Genomic DNA, 18,124 nt, shown 5'->3' with positions numbered 1-18,124 from the left:
CCACCCCATCACAAACAAGCAAGACCAGAAATTCAGGCAAATATGAAAGCTAAATTAGTAAGGAACACTACTTCTCCTTTTCTCTATGCTCTGCAAAGATTTTCTGGAAAAAAAGACCAAGAGAAGAAGCAGTGGTGGCACTAGCCAGTTTATCCTGCTGCACCTTGCAGCCATTTTTGGAGCAAGACAATTATTTCACCTTCATCCTCCTGGTTCTGCTTCATTTCAAATCATGGTCAAGGAAGAAAAAATTATTTACTTACTTTTTAATCCTCTCTCCAAACGATGCTATTTCTTCCAGGATGCTTTGAACAGCTATGATGATCTCCTGGACCATGTGGATTCTCTCAATTAGCCCCTTTTTCTCAGATTCCTAATCAAAAGAAACCAGAAAACCAAAACTTTTAATAAATTGCTAGGGTGTTAAAATACACATGGTGAAGCTGAGATTTCCAGCACTGCTGATCCGTCCATGACCTCAGGTATTTCACTGAAGGAAGGACAGAACAAACACCCTGGGTTTATCACACAGAACCAACATTATTTGTATAAATCCCTGTATTTTCTTCCTTTTCCTCAGCACATGGGCAGAGGTTTCTTAATCTTCTAACACAACTTGACTGCAGGATCTCAACCAGGATTTCACACAATTGGATGCCAAAGCACAAGAGGCACTGAGCACCCCTGGTGCAGAGTGCTAGCTGCTCAGTGCTCCTCAAGAACAAAAAATATTCTTGTGCAGAACTTCTAAATATCACATTTCTGAGTTTTAAACCAGCCATGCTGGTTTTTGTATATAAATTAGCAGCAAGATAGTGAATGCAATATTTCTTGAGCATTCTCTATACAGAGACTTATTATTTTACTGGGAAAAAAAAAAAAGGATCAAAGGAAAAAATGTCATTTTCCTTTTGCAGCGGCCATCTCAACTTCATTTCTTACTGCTTATTTTAGGCAACAACATTACAGGACATTACTACACATGTGCAGAAATAAAAAGGAAGCACAGAATGAATTAAAAATCAAAATTACTTAAATCAGGCTTGAAAACCAGTATACAATTATCAGCATTCAGCATTTCTTTGCCAGCAATCTCACACACGTACGGGCATGCAAATTGGCGTGGTTGCAGATATTCTCGCAAGAAATCAGCAAAACATTCACTTATTACAAAATGCAGAACCCTGGACACTGATTTTACATCACATTTTAGACACTTAAAAATCAGTCCAATATAGGAAAAAAAAATAAAACAACAAAAAGCAAGCCAACAAAAACATTTTAAGCTGTTTTAACCAATCTGTTCCCAAGGAAGGGAGATGATGGCAAAGAGCATTTTGTATCCCTGCTCTCCATGGCCCACACCAGTCAAGGTAGAGGAAATTGGTTGGCAATGAGCAAGGGCCAGAGATTTTTGCCTCAGCACTGCTGCAATTCTGCCTCTGTGTTGTCATCCACATTCCTCCTCCATGCAGGACAGGGACAGAGATTATTTAAAGTCACACAAGGCCACAGAGGTGAGGGCTCTTGCTCCAGCATTTTGGCACTACCATGCTGGGAGAGGGTTTGTATGGGGCTGAGACAGGGCACCACTCTGCAGAGGGTGCTGGAATAACCTGTGACCCATCCCAGGATGCTGAGAGGCAGGCATGGGAATACAGCCCTTACACCACTTCCAATTACTTGCTGCCCATTTCTCTTCCCAGCAATTTTTGAGTTTAAAAAGCCAGCCAAAACCACCATGGAGTTATCAAGCTCCAGACATTTGAATATTTGCCTTTAGGTTGCAAGTCAGTGCACAATGAATAGAAGCAGCATTTTAAATAATCACACATTTGGGTGTGAAAATGAGTATTTTTACATTAATAAAACAACCAACAAAAATTAAACCCTTGGGGTGTGAAATAACCCCATAACAAAATAAATAAATAAATAGTCAGTTTATGTGAAAATAGCACCAAAAAGTCATTTTCACACAGCTCCAGTTATAATCTCGTTAGGCTCAAATGTAAATGACACATTGAAATTATATTTAACTATTTCCTCACTGGAATGGCACAAAGTCCTTTAGCCATAGCTGGCTTTTTCCCCACCAAACTTGCAAGCAGAAGTTGAGGAGCAGCTCATGGAAAACCAGACAGTGGGAATTTCATTCTGTCCAAATTCAGGCAGAGGGGTAAGGAAACCACTTAAATAAAGTGATATTGCAGGGCAAGCCTGCTCTTGCTGCCCAGAGCTGCAAGGCAGATCATCTGCCAGCTCTGCCTGCATCATGCTGACTTCATTTACACGTCCTCGATGGAGCTCAGAGATGTGGTGATAACACAGTTTAACCAACACAACACAACACAACTCCTGCTGCAGCCACGAAGCAGAGCCAGAAATTAAACCAGAAACTGCCAGTCCCTAAGTTACCACAAGTGCACGCCCATGCTCACCTGGCTGCATGTTAAAATCACCCCTGGACAACAATGCTTTCAATTTCTGATGCAAAATATGGCCAACCAATGCAAAGACAGAGACAAACTGGGATTAGAAAACCTTGTAAATAAAACCAGTTATTCAAGAGGAAAAATAGGCTGCATCTCTCTGTATGTACAATGGGCATAATTGTTTGAAAGTCCTGGGAATTTGTCAATGTCATTTCTTGGTTATTGTTGTTTAGTTCTGGAAACCTGAAGTCTAAACACATGGACAGGATTATTAGGTCACTGGTTAAGCAACAGAGAAGCAGACAAATGAAGTACAACAAATGGGATTTTCCAAATTATTTAGGTTTTGGAGTGTTGTTTATGCTGTGTGAAGCCAGCACCTCAGAAAACACTGTCAGAAGCAGTAAGAGTCCATCAGGATGACAGCCTGGGCCCTATTTATTAGGAAATGGGCAACTGTCATAAAGAGAGTTGTATTTGGACCTGCCATGTGTCGTTGTGGGGTTTTTTACATGGAAAATGTAAAGAAAGAATCCAAAATACGTCTTCCACTAAACACACTTCCTCATCCATGCCAGGTCCCACCACCCAGACAATTATTCTCCATCCTCTCCAGGTGTCATGCCTTTCTGGTTTCTTCTGGACTCCATGTATCATACTGCTTGAAAACTGGATTTGGATACCAATAGTTTAAGATCGCAGCTCAGAAGCTTTTGCATGAATTGAAAACAAAATATCGTGCCTGTTTCTGGCATTATTTCCCTAAAACCAGTTGTGATAACTTCCATTAATTCAAGGCCTTTGTCTCCTTTTTTTCTTAGCTGATTACAGCACTGTGGGTGGACCAAAACTAGTCTTCAGCCTCTGGGAAAGAATTAACTCCATCAAAATGAATTTACAACTGAGAATTAATTATATAATCAGTGTGTTACTTCAACTCTTCCTTGCATATTTTGATTTAAGAATCCTTCATTTCTACATTAATTGCCTGAACAAAATCACAAAAGGGGGTTTACAAAAGATTAAGCATGTCAGGGGAGGCGGGGAAAAAACCCAACACCAAGCAAGACCCAGCAATTTCAGAAATTAAGTTTTTTATCTCCAGCTGACATACATCAACTTGAACTCAGAAATGAAGACATCAAATCTCTGCTGTACTGCAAGATTCTCCTAGATTTTTCTATTTCTCAAATATGTAACAGTTAAACAGGACATATAAACACACTTAAAGAGCTACCACAGCTCTGGGATCTCCCTTCCCCAGAAGGAACTTATGCTGCTCTGAGACATTCAGGGTCAGTTGCAAAAGAAACCTTCACACAACCACAGCATGGAGGGGCTTCCAACGCTGAAGACTTTAAAGGAGTGGGAGTATGGGGCAGACCAGGACAGGACGTCCCCAGCACTCACACAGCAATTCACAATGGGTGAGCTGCAGCAGTCAGAGCTGGTCTTGCAAGGGAAAATCCTAAGAGTTATGGGGGAAGACACTGAAGGCAAAATTCTTCACTCATCTGCTCTGGAACAAAGGCCAAATGCCACCCATTAGTGCTTCTTCTCCAGCCAAGCATCCATTACTGAATTCAAAGCTTGGATGGTGGAGATCCCCTAACTTCTTTTGATCATTTGTTTCAATGATTAATAGCTTTCATCTTTACAGAAAGCTGTTTCCTATTTTTTAAATCTATCCTTCAAATATTTTTTCCTCTGGATACATCCAAAACAGCAAGCAACATTCCAAATGCACAGACAATTTTTGCTGTTGTTCTCTAAGTGTATTTCTGATGTATATTGCAAGTATCATATGCACACAAGGCTGGAAGCCATGGGTAAGTTCTACATAATACTTGCTCACTTGGATTTCATAGAAAACACTTGCAGAGAAAAATCTTGCATGCAAGTTTCAAACAAGTGGTATTCATCAGCAGATTTCTGGCATGCCAAGGGAAACTCAATATATAAAGCTGAGGAACACTTGGGGGCAAAGATGAGGAAAAGGGGAGGAGAAAACATAAATATGGATTAATGAAAAGGAGGAAGAAAACAGGATACAGGCAGCTCAGTCAGGAATGAAAATCCTGAATCTCTTCAGGGATTGGAAGAATTAGTCTGCCTAGCCCTGGGCTGGCCTAACTTTCAGGATTAGCTTTCTTACAGTAGCTGTCTCATTATGCTACTGCTGCTACAAGCACATTAGGGTGATGTTTTACCAGGATTTATCTAATGTACCAGTTATTAATTCTTCAGTGTATTAGCAACAAACAAGATTGATGGAAAGGGAAAAGAAAGGAAAATAGCTCAGGCATGCATTCTTTTTTGCTCCACTATTATTCTGCTTTAAAAAAAAAAAAAAAAAAACCAAAAAACATGCTGTAGTTATTTAAGGAAAAGCAGAGTTAGGCAAAGTTGGATTTCATTTGCAACTTGCTCTCTGCTGGACTACAAAACTCAGACCTTACCGGTGTCCAGCAAAAGCTGTGCCAAAAAACATCTTAGGGCCAAAACACTTGTCCATGAAGAACTTCTGACACCAAAAGGATTTTATTGGGTATAAACAGCAGCCCACTGGCCTCTATTGTCAGCAGGGAACCCTCCACTGACACTCCAGTCTAGCAGCAGAAAGAAGCTCCTGTGGGAGGTGGCAGCCATGGAGTGACAGACAGAGTCTTGGTAGCTAAAATGAAATGAATTCCAGGCAGAGCTTTGCAAACAGTCACCACAGCAACCTTGAACTGGCTCCTGCCTTCGGTGGGAGCCAAAGGCTGCTGAGAGGAGCCCAGCAATCTTCCTTGCTGAGTCGCTGCCCTGCCCTGAGCTGCAGAGTCTGCTCGGGTGCAGGAGAGCTCCAGGCACTTCCAGGAGGATGGACACGCCGAGGGGACGGCTGCCAAACTCTGAGCAACTGCCTTGTGCAGTCCTGAAACTGTGCATCACAGGATCTTTTTGTTTATTAACACCACGCTGCAAATGTGCCTGCCTGTGGAAATTTAGCGAATCTGAGTGTACTTGAAATAATTACCAAATAGAGGAAATGCAACACATACAGGTCAATTTATGCTCTCAGTTAAAAAAGGTGTGAAATCTGGAATAATTCCACCAGAGCCAATAGAATCACTTCAGACTGGTATGAAGGAGAGCAGCATCAGTCTTAAAAGGACACATTTGGAAAGCAATAGCACATCATCCTACAGCTCAGGCTGGGGAACATTCCCTGAAGGGCCAAGATGACCACTCCATGCCTTGTCCAGCACTTTCTCTGCCTGCATTAGACGAATTTCATCCGTTCACAAAGGACCAGCAAAAGTCTCCTAAGCCAAGCCCAAGAAAAACCTTATGTGAAAAACCCTAGCTCACAATTCAGTTTCTTTCTCTATGCACAGGCATGAAATGCAGGGGGCTTAAGAAGCATTTTCTGTACATGCTCACATTTTCATAGGTGTGTAAAGTAACCCAAAGTGCACTGGTATTGCCACAAGTTTTCAAGCATCACAACAAAATAAAACACAATTCAGGTGAGGAACGCATGCTTAAGAAGCAACAAGAATCAATCCTGAATGGAGATAAAAAGTCATCAGTCATCTTTGATTTAAAAACCAGAAAGGGAAAGAAAATTAATTTTGTCAAAATAAATGTTTTCTCCTGGAAACACATAAGACTTAAGAACAATCACATCGTTATTAGACTTAAAACTACTGGATCATCATCTATAATCTAGGTAATGATCTTCAGCAATTTGGGGTACAGGAGAAGGAGGTATCTATTCATATATTCATATATCTGGCCAATCCAAAATAACAACAATTTAAATAGTTGGAATTTTTAAGGGAGGAGAACTCCCTGAGGCTCATCTGCTAGGTCCAGTGACCTGCCTAGTGCTACTTAATATTTCTCCAGAGATTTAGAGAAATTGCAGTGTTGGCTTTTACCTACATTTAGGTAGGTAATTCTCTTTAAGAGGGAGAATTCTGGAGTGCCATAGGGCTGCTAAGGTTTCTCTGTGTTTCTCTGTGAGGATATCTAAAAGTCCTCTGCAAGAACCTCCTTTCAACCACGCATAAATCTATAAATGAGTGGCTCCTGGCACTGATATAAGAACTGTGCCAATTTATGGGATGCCTACAGATAAGACCAGCCCTAGACAATGCTGCTGTGCAAATAAGATTTAACAAGAGTCCAAGAAACTTCCAGTTCCTTGTACAAAGAAAGCTCCCAGGAAAAGAGCAAAGCAAAACCAAAGCAACCCCTGGGTCTTCCTGCCAATAGTTTTGTGGAGGACATGGATGCTCCTTGTCAGTCTGAACATACCCTGTGTATAATGGGGCATTTTCAAGTCCTTACCATCATTTCTCTTCAGCAATCTTAATGGGGGATGTTGAAATATTATATTGCAATTGTTGTATTGAAGAGAAAAAGAAAAAACTAATGAAATTATTTATACTTCCAGGGAAGAAAACAATGAGATGATATTGTCTTGAATGACCTTTCCTAAGTATGGGGATATAGCATCTTACACAATAGACTCTTGGTTCATGTTTCAATTACTGACCTTTACTGCGGAGAAAATTAATGCAATTTTCATCGTAATCCACCCGTACAAATAAGATCCATACGGAAGGTTTCCACATGCTGAATCTAACTCAAATGGAAAATGTCAGCTCTTTGCTACTGGATGAATTTGACTTTAATTTGTTCAGCTGAAGTCTTTTTGAATTGTGTTCATAAAATTTGTATATCTTCAGTACCTATTTTTGACAGAGAATTTCCTACATTAAAGACATTGAATTTTTATTCTTTGGTGATTTTTTGCAAATTCCTTCTTTTTTTTTTCCCAATACATGAGACACTAAACATTTCTTGGAAGTTGCCAAATAACTTGGCTTAAAGCCACAGGATCATTTGATTCTTCCCTGTTACATTGCACGAGCCAAACAGGACTACACTGTCTCACCACAGGACAAAAAACTCTTAAAAAAAACCCTAAAAGACCAACAAAAAACCCTACACATGAATTGTTGTTGATTTAGATTTGTCTCTGATTTTCTTTTTGAATCAAAAGAAAATAGTAGTAAATTAAGCTTTGTCTGTGGTGGAGGTGTAAACTTTTATTCAGACAATGGAGAAGACTCCAAGGCTCTTTTCAGTCAGATTGTGCCATGACATAATCTGTCACAGGGTAACTGTCTGCTCTTGAAACTCTACAGTCATTATCAGAAATGAGAAAAAAAAAAATAAATAGAAATGGTCAACAATCAGACAGCTTCAACTGAGTTGCATGCAGCTTGTCTATACCTTCCTACTGGCAGACCAAAGATGCTCCAGTGATGTAATTTTAAAACAATCTCTCCTCAGCCTGACAGAGCCCAGAGCTGACAGGACACAGCCTGAACTCCGTGTCCGAGATGGCACAAATCCGAGAAGGCATTTATCCATGGAAGAGCTGTTGCCAAAGGGACAGAGCACTGCTATCTTTTACAGCCCTCCGTGCTGGTATGTGGGGAGGGCAGAGTGGGAGAGGATGGGGGAGGCAGCAATTAAGCCCTGTCATTTAAGACAGATAGTCTAGGTGGAGGGAGTTAATCTGCTCTTGGGTTTTTGAACTAAGTGTCTGTGTATTTATAATTTGTAAACAGTTCATCTCTTCGAGGGTGTGTTACAATTCCCAGAAGCACGGTCTGTTATGTCTAACAGGCAGCAGAACCCAGAAGGGCTCTGTGTGCAAGTATTTTGATACAGCAGGATGACAGGAAACAGAAACAGTGACCTCGTACACCACAACCCAACTAGCAGATTTCAACTTTGGGAGCTCTTGTATTAGGGAGGAAAAAAAATACACAGACTTCTTTTTAAAGTAGACTTGTCTGTTTAAATGTTGACATTGCCATGAGATAGTGTCATAAAATTACATTTTTCTTACACTCCCCAGAGAGCACTGGCCACCCTCAGACTTGGAAAAGTGTCTTAGAATGTACTTAATGTAATTAAAGATGTACCTAATGTACTTAAAGATGCAAGTCATGGGAGTGCAAGCGTGGCCCATCACTGCTGCACACAAGGGGGTACACACAAGGCACAGGAAACATTAAGGCAATTCTGCACAGCACTGGCCATGGGACAAATGTAGGGGCTGGCAATTGTCTCTTCTGGCAACCCTCTGCCAGAATTCCATCCATAACAACTGTAATGTTGGGATGTAAAGTGTTATCTTCATGAGAAAGCCTGCTGGGGGTATCTGCTGTGAGAGGCTTTAGCCAGTGCTAGCAGCTTTCTGTGTCAGAGTCCTGGAGTGAGTGTGGAATGGAGAGAGAGGCATCCCATTACAAAATGGTAGGGCCAAACCATCATCAGCTCAACACTGACTCCCAGGAGTTTTACCAAACCTGCACGTTTTGTTAAAATAAACCAAAAAAGGGAATGACAGTGAAGCTGTTTGGGGGGAGACAAAAACCCAGAGTCATTTAATCCACATTGAAGTGACCCAGCTGTATTTGTACAGAGAGAACCAAGTCACTGGATTTAAATGTAGGGTAAATGTAACCTAGAATATCTTAGCAGCAATGAATCTATTGCACACAGGAAACAGAGTATTTGATACCTATTCAATACAATCCCTTTTCCCACCTCAGCAATTGCAAGGGAAAAAATAGGAGCATTAAAATAGAAAAAAAGTAAATGGGATTGTTCCAGTTAATAAATTGCACCTTTAGGCATCACACAAATAATATTTGCAAGTGTCTAGAACCAAGTGCCCACTAAATAGAAATTATTGACTTCTACAGATACACAGTATTCTTTTGAAAAAGATGAAACTTTCATTTAGCAGCTTCTGATGAGTTTCAGATATTGGTCCATTCAGCTGACAAATTTTATGATGCAAGGAATAAATTATAAATGAGAACATTTAAACAACTACTGTGTGTTACAAGAAACCTGTAATTCAGCTGGATTGCCTAAACTTCACTTTGTAACTTTGATGGATTTCTGGTTGCTCATTAAAATATAAGCACAGCAAAAGAGTAAGTTGAATTTAAATCATTATTCCCATCAATTAGTCTGCTGAGCTTCAATCCTAGGGTCTGTGACTGAGAAGAGTTAAGGTGCACTTGCTAGCTGCATTATTGATTTGGTTCTTAATGATCAACAATTTCACTGTAGCATTTTTTAGAACATAGAATATTCAAGAAGAGTCTTATTAACTTAGTATGCAATTTGAAAGTTTCACATCCCCTCATGAACATTTTCTTCCTAACAGCTAATGTTCCTTTGCATGCTGTTGCTCGTTAAATAATTCCTCACCTTTTAGCTTTAAAGTATTTATAGATTATCAGATCCTCCTTCACTTACTTATGTTTTTTCAAGCTGTATACATTAAGTTCTCTTAATCTTTCTTCATATGTCATGCCCTCTAATCCTTTTATCATTTGTCACTGTGGTTTGATAAACTTGGAAAAAAATCCAATGAATTTTTCAGAGTGAGAAGAATGAGTAAGTATGTTCCAATAAAATAAATAACAGACTTTGCCAATTCCAATTCTTTCCACATTTCAGCTGCTGAACTAAAACTGCTTTTTTTCCCAGGCTCTGAAAGAAATGTTGAGAAAATTCTAACCAGCCCTCCACAAATCACACCAGTTCTGGCCTACTGAAGTGGAAATGCCATATTGTTTGGGGAAAGCCATTAGTAGGGAATGTCAACCAGCAGCGAGGTGGGACTGCACATCCTTGTGTAGATGTTTGTACCTCCTCCTCCACACACACCCCTGCAGAAGCACATTCATGAGCGTGTGCCCACTGCAAGGCCAGGCACAACCTGGGGCTGCTCAGAGTCAGTTCTTGTTCAGGTGTCACACAGGTGAGACTGGGATGTCACACAGGTGAGACTGGGATGTCACACACAGGTACTGCCACTGTGGGATGTGACACGAACCAACCCCTTCCTACTTTCAAATCTGCCAAGCAGCAAACTGCTGACAACTGTTTTCCCAGTTAACACAGACAATAACTGAAGATTTTGGAGAGATTATTTGTTTGTGTTCTCCCAATTTCCCTCTGATTCTAGCCAACACAACTGTGAGATATGCTCACCTTATCATCTTCATCCTCGTCTTCATCCAAGCCCATAAGCTCCTGCAGAAGCAGATGTCCATATTACAAAACACAACACTTATTTTTTTAGTGACAGGCAATGTTCAAAAAGCTTATGATACTCCCACAAAGTTTCACTATACAATTTTCTCCCACTTCTATTGAAAGTCATTTAAAAACCCCACCACTTTCTCCTTTCCAAAACAGTGTTTTATATTCAAGGACCTTTCTTTTTTGTGGTATTCTGAACAAAGCATGCAATACCCTATACAAATTTTAAGTCTAAATAAAGCATTAGTGGCTGTGTCCAGTATTCTGAAGGCGACAGCCTTTCAAACACATTGCCAACTTTTACTATCTGTAAACAGCTTTGTTCTCAGTCTTGCAAATGAACCAACTGGTATGTCAAGGCTGAGGACTCTATACTCAACTTGTTCCATCTCCACTGCCACAATGACTGTTCCCTCCCTTTAGGGCCATTACTGAAACATTAGACCTTAGAAAACACATTAGTATGAACATAATCAATCTCACATAGAATCCCAGTCAGATTTCTATGCAGCATTATTTCCTCCCTTTAACTTCTGTGCTGACAGGTAGGACAGAAAACAAAAGACTTGGCGAAGGCTTGGAATTAGGAGCACTTGGCTTTCAATTCAGGTATTTAATAAACTGAGCCTTTAACAGGGTCCTCCAGGTTTTTTTCTTGGTTATTTAATAGCTACATTTGAATCTGTGTACTACAAGTTTAAATACAGCAGACATGCAAAGAATGTGAAGAATCACAATAAAAAGATGTTTTGAATTTAGGGTTTCTTAGGGGGTTGGGTGTTTCTCTTTTGGGGTTTTTAAATTTCTTTTTTTTTTTTTTTTTTTTTTTTCCTCTGAATAGCAGTTTCATCTAGCACATAAAAGGTACTGGGAGTTCAGATAGCCAGATTTATTCTTTGGCTCTTTGGAATACCCTGAGCAGCTGAATTAACACTGATCATGGTTTAAATTTCTATAGAAGCTTCCCATCTGTAAATCATAAAACATTTTACCAATATTCACAAATTTAGCCTCCTGGCAAGTGGATCAGGAGTACAAGGTTAATACTGTTATTCACATTTTATAGCACAGAAATCAGAGAGAATTTGAGGTTCACTTTTGCAAAGACTCTTGCATTCCTCTGTATACACAAAATGTGTGTCCTGGCACACAAAAACCAAAGGCAGTGAATATCCAGCCAAGGCCTGAAGAAGCAAAAAACAAATAAATGACTGTGTAAAAAGCATTGGTATTCTGAAGAAAACCTTTTCTCATCTGCAGGACAGATGTGACTGGGGCTAACACCTGATTGTCTATTTTTGACCTACAGATGGTTAGAATCATAGACACACATAAAAAAGGAATCAGGTAATATTAAAGGCACTCTTTGACTACTTGTTCCATATGATCCCAATCCTGCAAAGCACTTTGGCAGACGTGTGATTTTGCTTATGCAAAATGCACCCCTGAATTTCATGGCATGGCACTGCTTACAGGAAAAGAGCCAAATTCCTGACAGACCTTTCTTTAGTTTTACCACAATTAGCTGTATTTTTAGAAATAGCCTTTTAGCAGTGTCCATCTAAATGATGCTCTGCTCAATTTTTCTGTCTCATGTGAGACTCTCTTCACCTGAACATGGAACAAACTCGCCACAGGATGAGGGAAGGGGCTGGAAGGTAATCTCTGTGGGGTTTTTTTTGGTTTTTTTTTTTTGGTAGGTTATTATTGTTATTTTTTACTGCCTTTTGTATTAAAAACAAAAACATCTGTTTGCCTGGGATTCTCCCACATGGGAAGTTCTGCTGTTCTTGATGAAATCAAGTAGTCACTGAAGACACACAGTATCTTTCTGCATTATTCTGGACTTGGCTGAAACTGAAGAAAGGCATTTATTTTACCATGTTTTCAAATGAAGTATCCCCTGGTCTGGATAATGCAACTTCTCCTGTTTTCTAAGAACCTTTCCACTTGGGAGTAGATGAAAACAAAACCAGGAGCAAATTTTCACACTGAAACTAAGAAACCAGCCATTGAATTCTTTAATTCTAGGATATTATGCCTTTGGGTCAAATCTACTTGACGCATTCAGGTAAAGGTATTCTTCATGGTCAATTATCAACATCAATTATATTTTAATCAAAAGTTAGAAGGAAGCTTTCCTTTGACTTCGATTTCATTACTGCATTTATTTCACTTTTATAAACAGAATATTATGGATATTCATTAATTTACTCTCCTTCCTAGCTCTAATTACCATTGTTAAAGACAGTGGTCAACATCAAAGAATCATTTCATACCCCAACAGTAGCACTTTCTCACACTTGGTGATTATTTCTGTGTTCAAACCTTTCTTTCTCCCAAGTTAAAAACCAAAGCCTACATTTCTGGAGGAACAAAAAACCCATTTGTCTTTTAAGAGCTGAGGATGGGAAAGACGAATAAAAGCTTCTTAAGACCTCAGATCACAGGACAAGTTTTAAAAGAACTACATCCTCTTTTGGATTCTATTGACTTTCCTCTTGTGTGAAACATGAATCATTAGTGTATGCAGAGTGCAATGGCAGGAAGGGAATGGCTTTTAGGAACTTGCTGCTTTGCAAACCTTTTTTAATTCAACTTTAAAAAGTTTGTAGTTATTTAGAAAGTGAAATCCACCTCCTACACACTCTCATCTTCTTCTCCTACTACTCTGAATGGTTTATTGCTTTAATTGAATAATGAAAATTGAGAGGGTTGAGGTTTCTTTTCAGTAACTTTGAAACAAAAGCGTTGTTTAGCTACACAACCAACTTAACACCGTTAGAACGCGTGACACTTTGCTTGGGGCAAACCGGGGCTGCCAGAAATGTTACTCCACTTCCACTCTACTTGCCTGGGCATCCTGGGCATTGTTGACCTTCCCTGTTTTGATGAGGGAGAAGTTGTATGCAAAGAGCACCAGCAAAGCCAGGGGCACCATGTACAGCTCCACGGTCCAGACGGTGACAACAAATACCTGGGAGAATACGGACAAGTGTGGAAAGAGACAGACACGTAAGAAAGGCTGTCAGTCACGACCACTCTGCACATTCCTCCTTGAATCTCTGCTAACCTCACTCAGATAATTATTATTATTGTTGTTGTTGCTGCTATTTTGGCAAAGAAATCTGCTCCCTCTGTTCTCTGTGAGTTCATTAGGCTGCTGCTCGTTGGCTTCTCCTCCTCTGTACCTGGGGAAGGAGAAACCATGAACACGAGGTCAGCCCAAGGCTTCTCCACTCTGTCCTGGGACCCCTCCAGCGTGAAAGCCTTTTGTCCTCAGTGCTGGTGTACAACAGATGCATTTAGAGATGCTCCACTCATCAAATTCTAGCTGCCAGGGGGTCTTTCCCAGGTCTTTCCCAGGCTAGGGAAGAGAATTTTCCTCTTGTGCAACAGGAGCCATGGAGCTCCCTTGTCATTCCACAGGGGATGATCAGCAAATGCATCTTCACCATTAATCCACCTATCCTCTTGGCACAGCAGCACAGAGAAAGGACTGTCACCTTGCAGGAGGCAAAGCCTTAGCCTGCACATGATTCATTGTTTTGGAAAGGGATCCAGTCAGTCCAGTCTCCATTCTCATACTCTTACCATTTTTAAGCACAGCATATTCTGATTTCAGTGATTATTTGGAGTCTCTTTTCCTAAAAACCAGTATGAGTCTGTGTGTTTGGACTGGTATCTGACAAAACCCACTAGAAGCAAAACCAGAAGCCAAACTGGAACTGAAAAACACACAAGTAAAATAATAGGGATCTATAAAGCACATAGGATTTTTCAAAAAATTTGCATCAAGCCAAACTGCAATCCTATCTTACAAGTACCAACAACACCTGAACAGACTGCAAACTTGGAGGGGTTGGCAATGCAAAGTTAATAAACTAAATCCAGAACTGCCATAAAATGTATGTTGTGATCCTATTTCCTTTTCTACTCATACATAGTGTTTCCAGAAGAACTGCCTAATGCTGGTAGCAACCTGAAGCTATTTTAAGCAATCTCCTTCAAAGACAAAGCACAAACATATTTTTCTGATTTTTCTTTCCCCAGAAGAAACTGGTTTGATCAGAAACAACATCACATTTTTGGAATAATACAGGTAAATGGAATTGAGTCAGATCTAGTAGAAGTATCTCAAACAACAACAAAGGGAAAACTCTATGGGTGATGAGGAAACTAAATCTCTACCTCCCCTCATCCTTGGCTTGCCAAATACTACATATAAAGACAATGCTGGCAGTTGTAGAATGGGATATTTATGGCAATGTATTTTGTGTTATGGACCTGAAAGTGTAACCACACTGTACCAAAGAAACACTTCCCATTGCATTCAGCAGTGTGAGAATTTACACCCCCACAAGACAGCAGCTGTTTTAACTTTTTAAACAAAAAGACTTGTCTGACATCAGACAAATGGCCAGTTAATACCTACCATGGGCCAAACATAAACCAAGAAACAATGTCTGTATCCATAACCTTGCCCAAACAGCACTTGCATTTTCTGGAGTGCACCTGATTTCATGTTAGCTGTTGCTATGCAAGGAATTAGACTGTCATCCTGTTCTTGGCATTTGTTGGCCTGTAAAGCAATCTTCAAGATATATTCATTTATAAAATGGGCTGACATCCAGGAAATATATCCCCATGGTATTGATTTGCAGCACAGGAATGTAGAAGATGATTTGGGTTTGGGGTTTTTTTTCCCTTTTTTGATCCTGTTGTTCGACATACTAAAAAATTAGAAGTAATAATGATTCACACAGACACATTTCATATGTAAGCAAGGCAACAGAAACACATGAATCCAGGCCTAGAACTGGTACTTGATTTGTCTTATAGGAGTCTTGCATAACTTTAGCTAATAAAACCTTCAATAATTTTGATATTCACAGTTAAAACATCCCCCATAAATGAAAAGCTGTAACCTGAACAAGTTCATCTGAAGCTATTCCAAGTCCCTTGGATGAATATATACTTGAATATATATAAATATATAAGACAAAGTGAAGGTGATAACAGCTTCTGTCCTACCCTAATTTTTACTTCGAAGAACAAGGAACTGTCATTGTACATATCTCCACAGGTATCCTTCTCAGGCACACACAGATTAAAAAAAAAAGACATACATATAAACATACATCAAATCCTTCCATAAATTCTTTTAATAGAATATTCGTTCAAAACATTTGCTTCAGCCCATGGGAATGGGTTGCATTTGCAACCTCCCTGGGGAAGGAGCAAACTCAGCCTTCTCTTGATGCAGCAAAAAGACCCCACCAGCAGCCAGCCAGGCAAAGTCCTACAAGGACTCAATGAAGCTCTTGAAGAACCTCTCTTCATTCACTCAATTGCAGGACTTGACCCAATTTTAGTGCATCTGTCACCATCCTATGTGAACATCACCCTGCTCAGCTGCAAGTGCAACACAACCTTGCAATCACAGGTCATTCAGGCAAGCTACAAAGTCAAGACCTTGGTGATTTTAGATCTTACAGTACATTCTGTGTATTATTAAGTTTCAGACCTCAAATAAAACTTCATTACAAAATCTCACTGTAGGCTCAATGGGTAGCTGAGGCATGCTGCATCCTCCTTTCTAATGCTGACTGGGTAATCAGCTGCTGAGTTATAACTCCGACAGTGAGGCTTTGATAGAGCTCCCACATCTCCTTAACAAGAGCTGCTTTGCTGCCATTGCCACAGTACAGGGAACTTTCATTACTGTGACACGACACAGACACAAGACAAATTGATTTAGCTATTCAGAAATTATTTAGCCTCGGAGGTATGGGAAATGATTGCTGTGAACATACAGTACATAATAAAAGTTCAGAGTGTGTTTATAGAGCGAATAGAAATATTTCTGCTCTTCTAACAGTCTTTTGAGTAGTTCTGCAGCATCAGTTTTCAAAGCAGATCCCAAGCAGGCCCATGTCCTGTTTTATCAACTTTCAGGCAGCTCCCTGACACTGACCACAGCACCAGCAGCCCTGTGACACAGATACCCACTCCCCAAATGACAAAGCCCTCAATCATGCATGTTTTTACTCTCTCAGCAGTGATACTTTATGCCTGGGCAAAGGTCTTAAATTATGCTCCCTTCATTATTTTCTTATCAATATTTTTGTGCCAGAACTCAAGAATGCTTCAGCTGCTGATGTAAATAATGGCTAATGTAAGGAAGAGTATCTTCTTGATTTTTTGTCATCCCCAGTCTGTTTTTGCCTGGTCCATAAACTAGAAAGAGAATGCATTAACAGATTCAGATCACTTTCCCAGTGCCACAGAAGTCAGGGACAGAAACCATGGCCCTGCTTCAAATGATCCAGTTTCAACAAACCATTCCTTTTTTCAATGTTTCTTGTTGTTAGACCAAGTTCTGTCAGACACAATGCATTACATTAATTGCTACTTTTTCTGCTGGGCTACACAGTGTTCATGGGAGAAGTTAAAAGCACAGCAGCCAATTTCTAAACTAAGAATTAAAGTAGTAGAAACGAGTTTTCTACACTACTCCTTTCAATGCAATTTGAGAGTATAAAAGCCTATTATAGAAGTGAGCACTTTAATTCACAGCATTCTAAAACAATGATCAAAATAGAAACAGGAATGGGATAGACGTATCTTGAGGGAAAAAAAAAAAAAGAGCTCTTGAAACTAATATTTAGACTAGAGCTCTACCTAGAATACAACAGCAATATCACAGCCTTGGAGAAAGGACCACTTGATTTCAGCTGATTAATGTGTTGCTATTTCAAAGGGCCTAATAACTACAAGTTAAAGCTCTGGAGGTTTGGGAGCCGTTTCATCTGAAAATCATTGAAGAGGGGTCCAACTGTTCCTGTCAAGAAGCATGGAGTTTGAACAACCATGAGAGTGGCCCTTTTGACAGCAGTACAAAAGATGAGAGAAGGCAGTCTCAACTGAAAGTAAAAACAAACCCTTAGAAACACGTTTCAAATCTGGTTTTTCTGCTGCTCTGGTTCCAATTTAGCATCTGACTATTAAGACCAGATTTTAGACGGGTGTCTACTAAAATATGCCCATAAAACATTTGTCACCAGCAAATCCACAGTCATGGGATAGAACAGTTTTAAGAGCCTTAGAAACCCAGCATAAAATAGGATTTTCTGTGTGATTTTTCTACCCAGTAATTACAATTTTTCTAACTGTAAGATTAATAGGCTCTTTTTGACCTGGCAAGCCATTGTGGTGCAGTGAGGGATGCTGTGTTGTGTGACAGAATAAGTCTTGGACAACACCAGTGATGGGAGGAGAGTGATACATTCCATCAGATGGAAGAAATAAAAGTGAAAGGAGATTAAATGCATGCGAGGAACCTATGGTATAAAGTTATTTTCTTGGACAGTGTTGGCTCGAATGCTAATGAAATGCCTCATCAGCAGAGCTGTGAAAAATATTGTTTGAAACTCTAAGTTTCAAAACACACAATTTAACTGAACTCTAAACTTCTAAGAGCTTCATCAAAAGTTTCCTCACAATTTATAAACACGTTCTGCTGTAACTTGCGAAGGCAGGAGAAAAACTCGGGCTGA

At 39.8% G+C, this 18,124-nt stretch overlaps 1 protein-coding gene across 2 annotated transcripts in view; it reads right to left on the bottom strand.

Annotated features, from left to right (window-relative positions):
• The window catches only part of MCTP2 (multiple C2 and transmembrane domain containing 2), a 117,755-nt gene that overhangs the window by 9,080 nt on the left and 90,551 nt on the right, over positions 1-18,124 (bottom strand). For both annotated transcript variants that reach the window (XM_021537921.3, XM_021537922.3), the window contains 3 exons: positions 13,420-13,542; positions 10,515-10,556; positions 264-373 (listed from right to left, as the gene is read on the bottom strand). In XM_021537921.3, coding sequence (XP_021393596.1) covers positions 264-373; positions 10,515-10,556; positions 13,420-13,542 — 275 coding nt within the window. The remainder of the gene's footprint in view (positions 1-263; positions 374-10,514; positions 10,557-13,419; positions 13,543-18,124) is intronic.

The sequence above is a fragment of the Lonchura striata genome, chromosome 11 (assembly GCF_046129695.1).
Source record: "Lonchura striata isolate bLonStr1 chromosome 11, bLonStr1.mat, whole genome shotgun sequence".
In the NCBI taxonomy this organism is placed as follows: Eukaryota; Metazoa; Chordata; class Aves; order Passeriformes; family Estrildidae; genus Lonchura; species Lonchura striata.
This window is presented reverse-complemented; position numbering and strand designations above follow the sequence as displayed.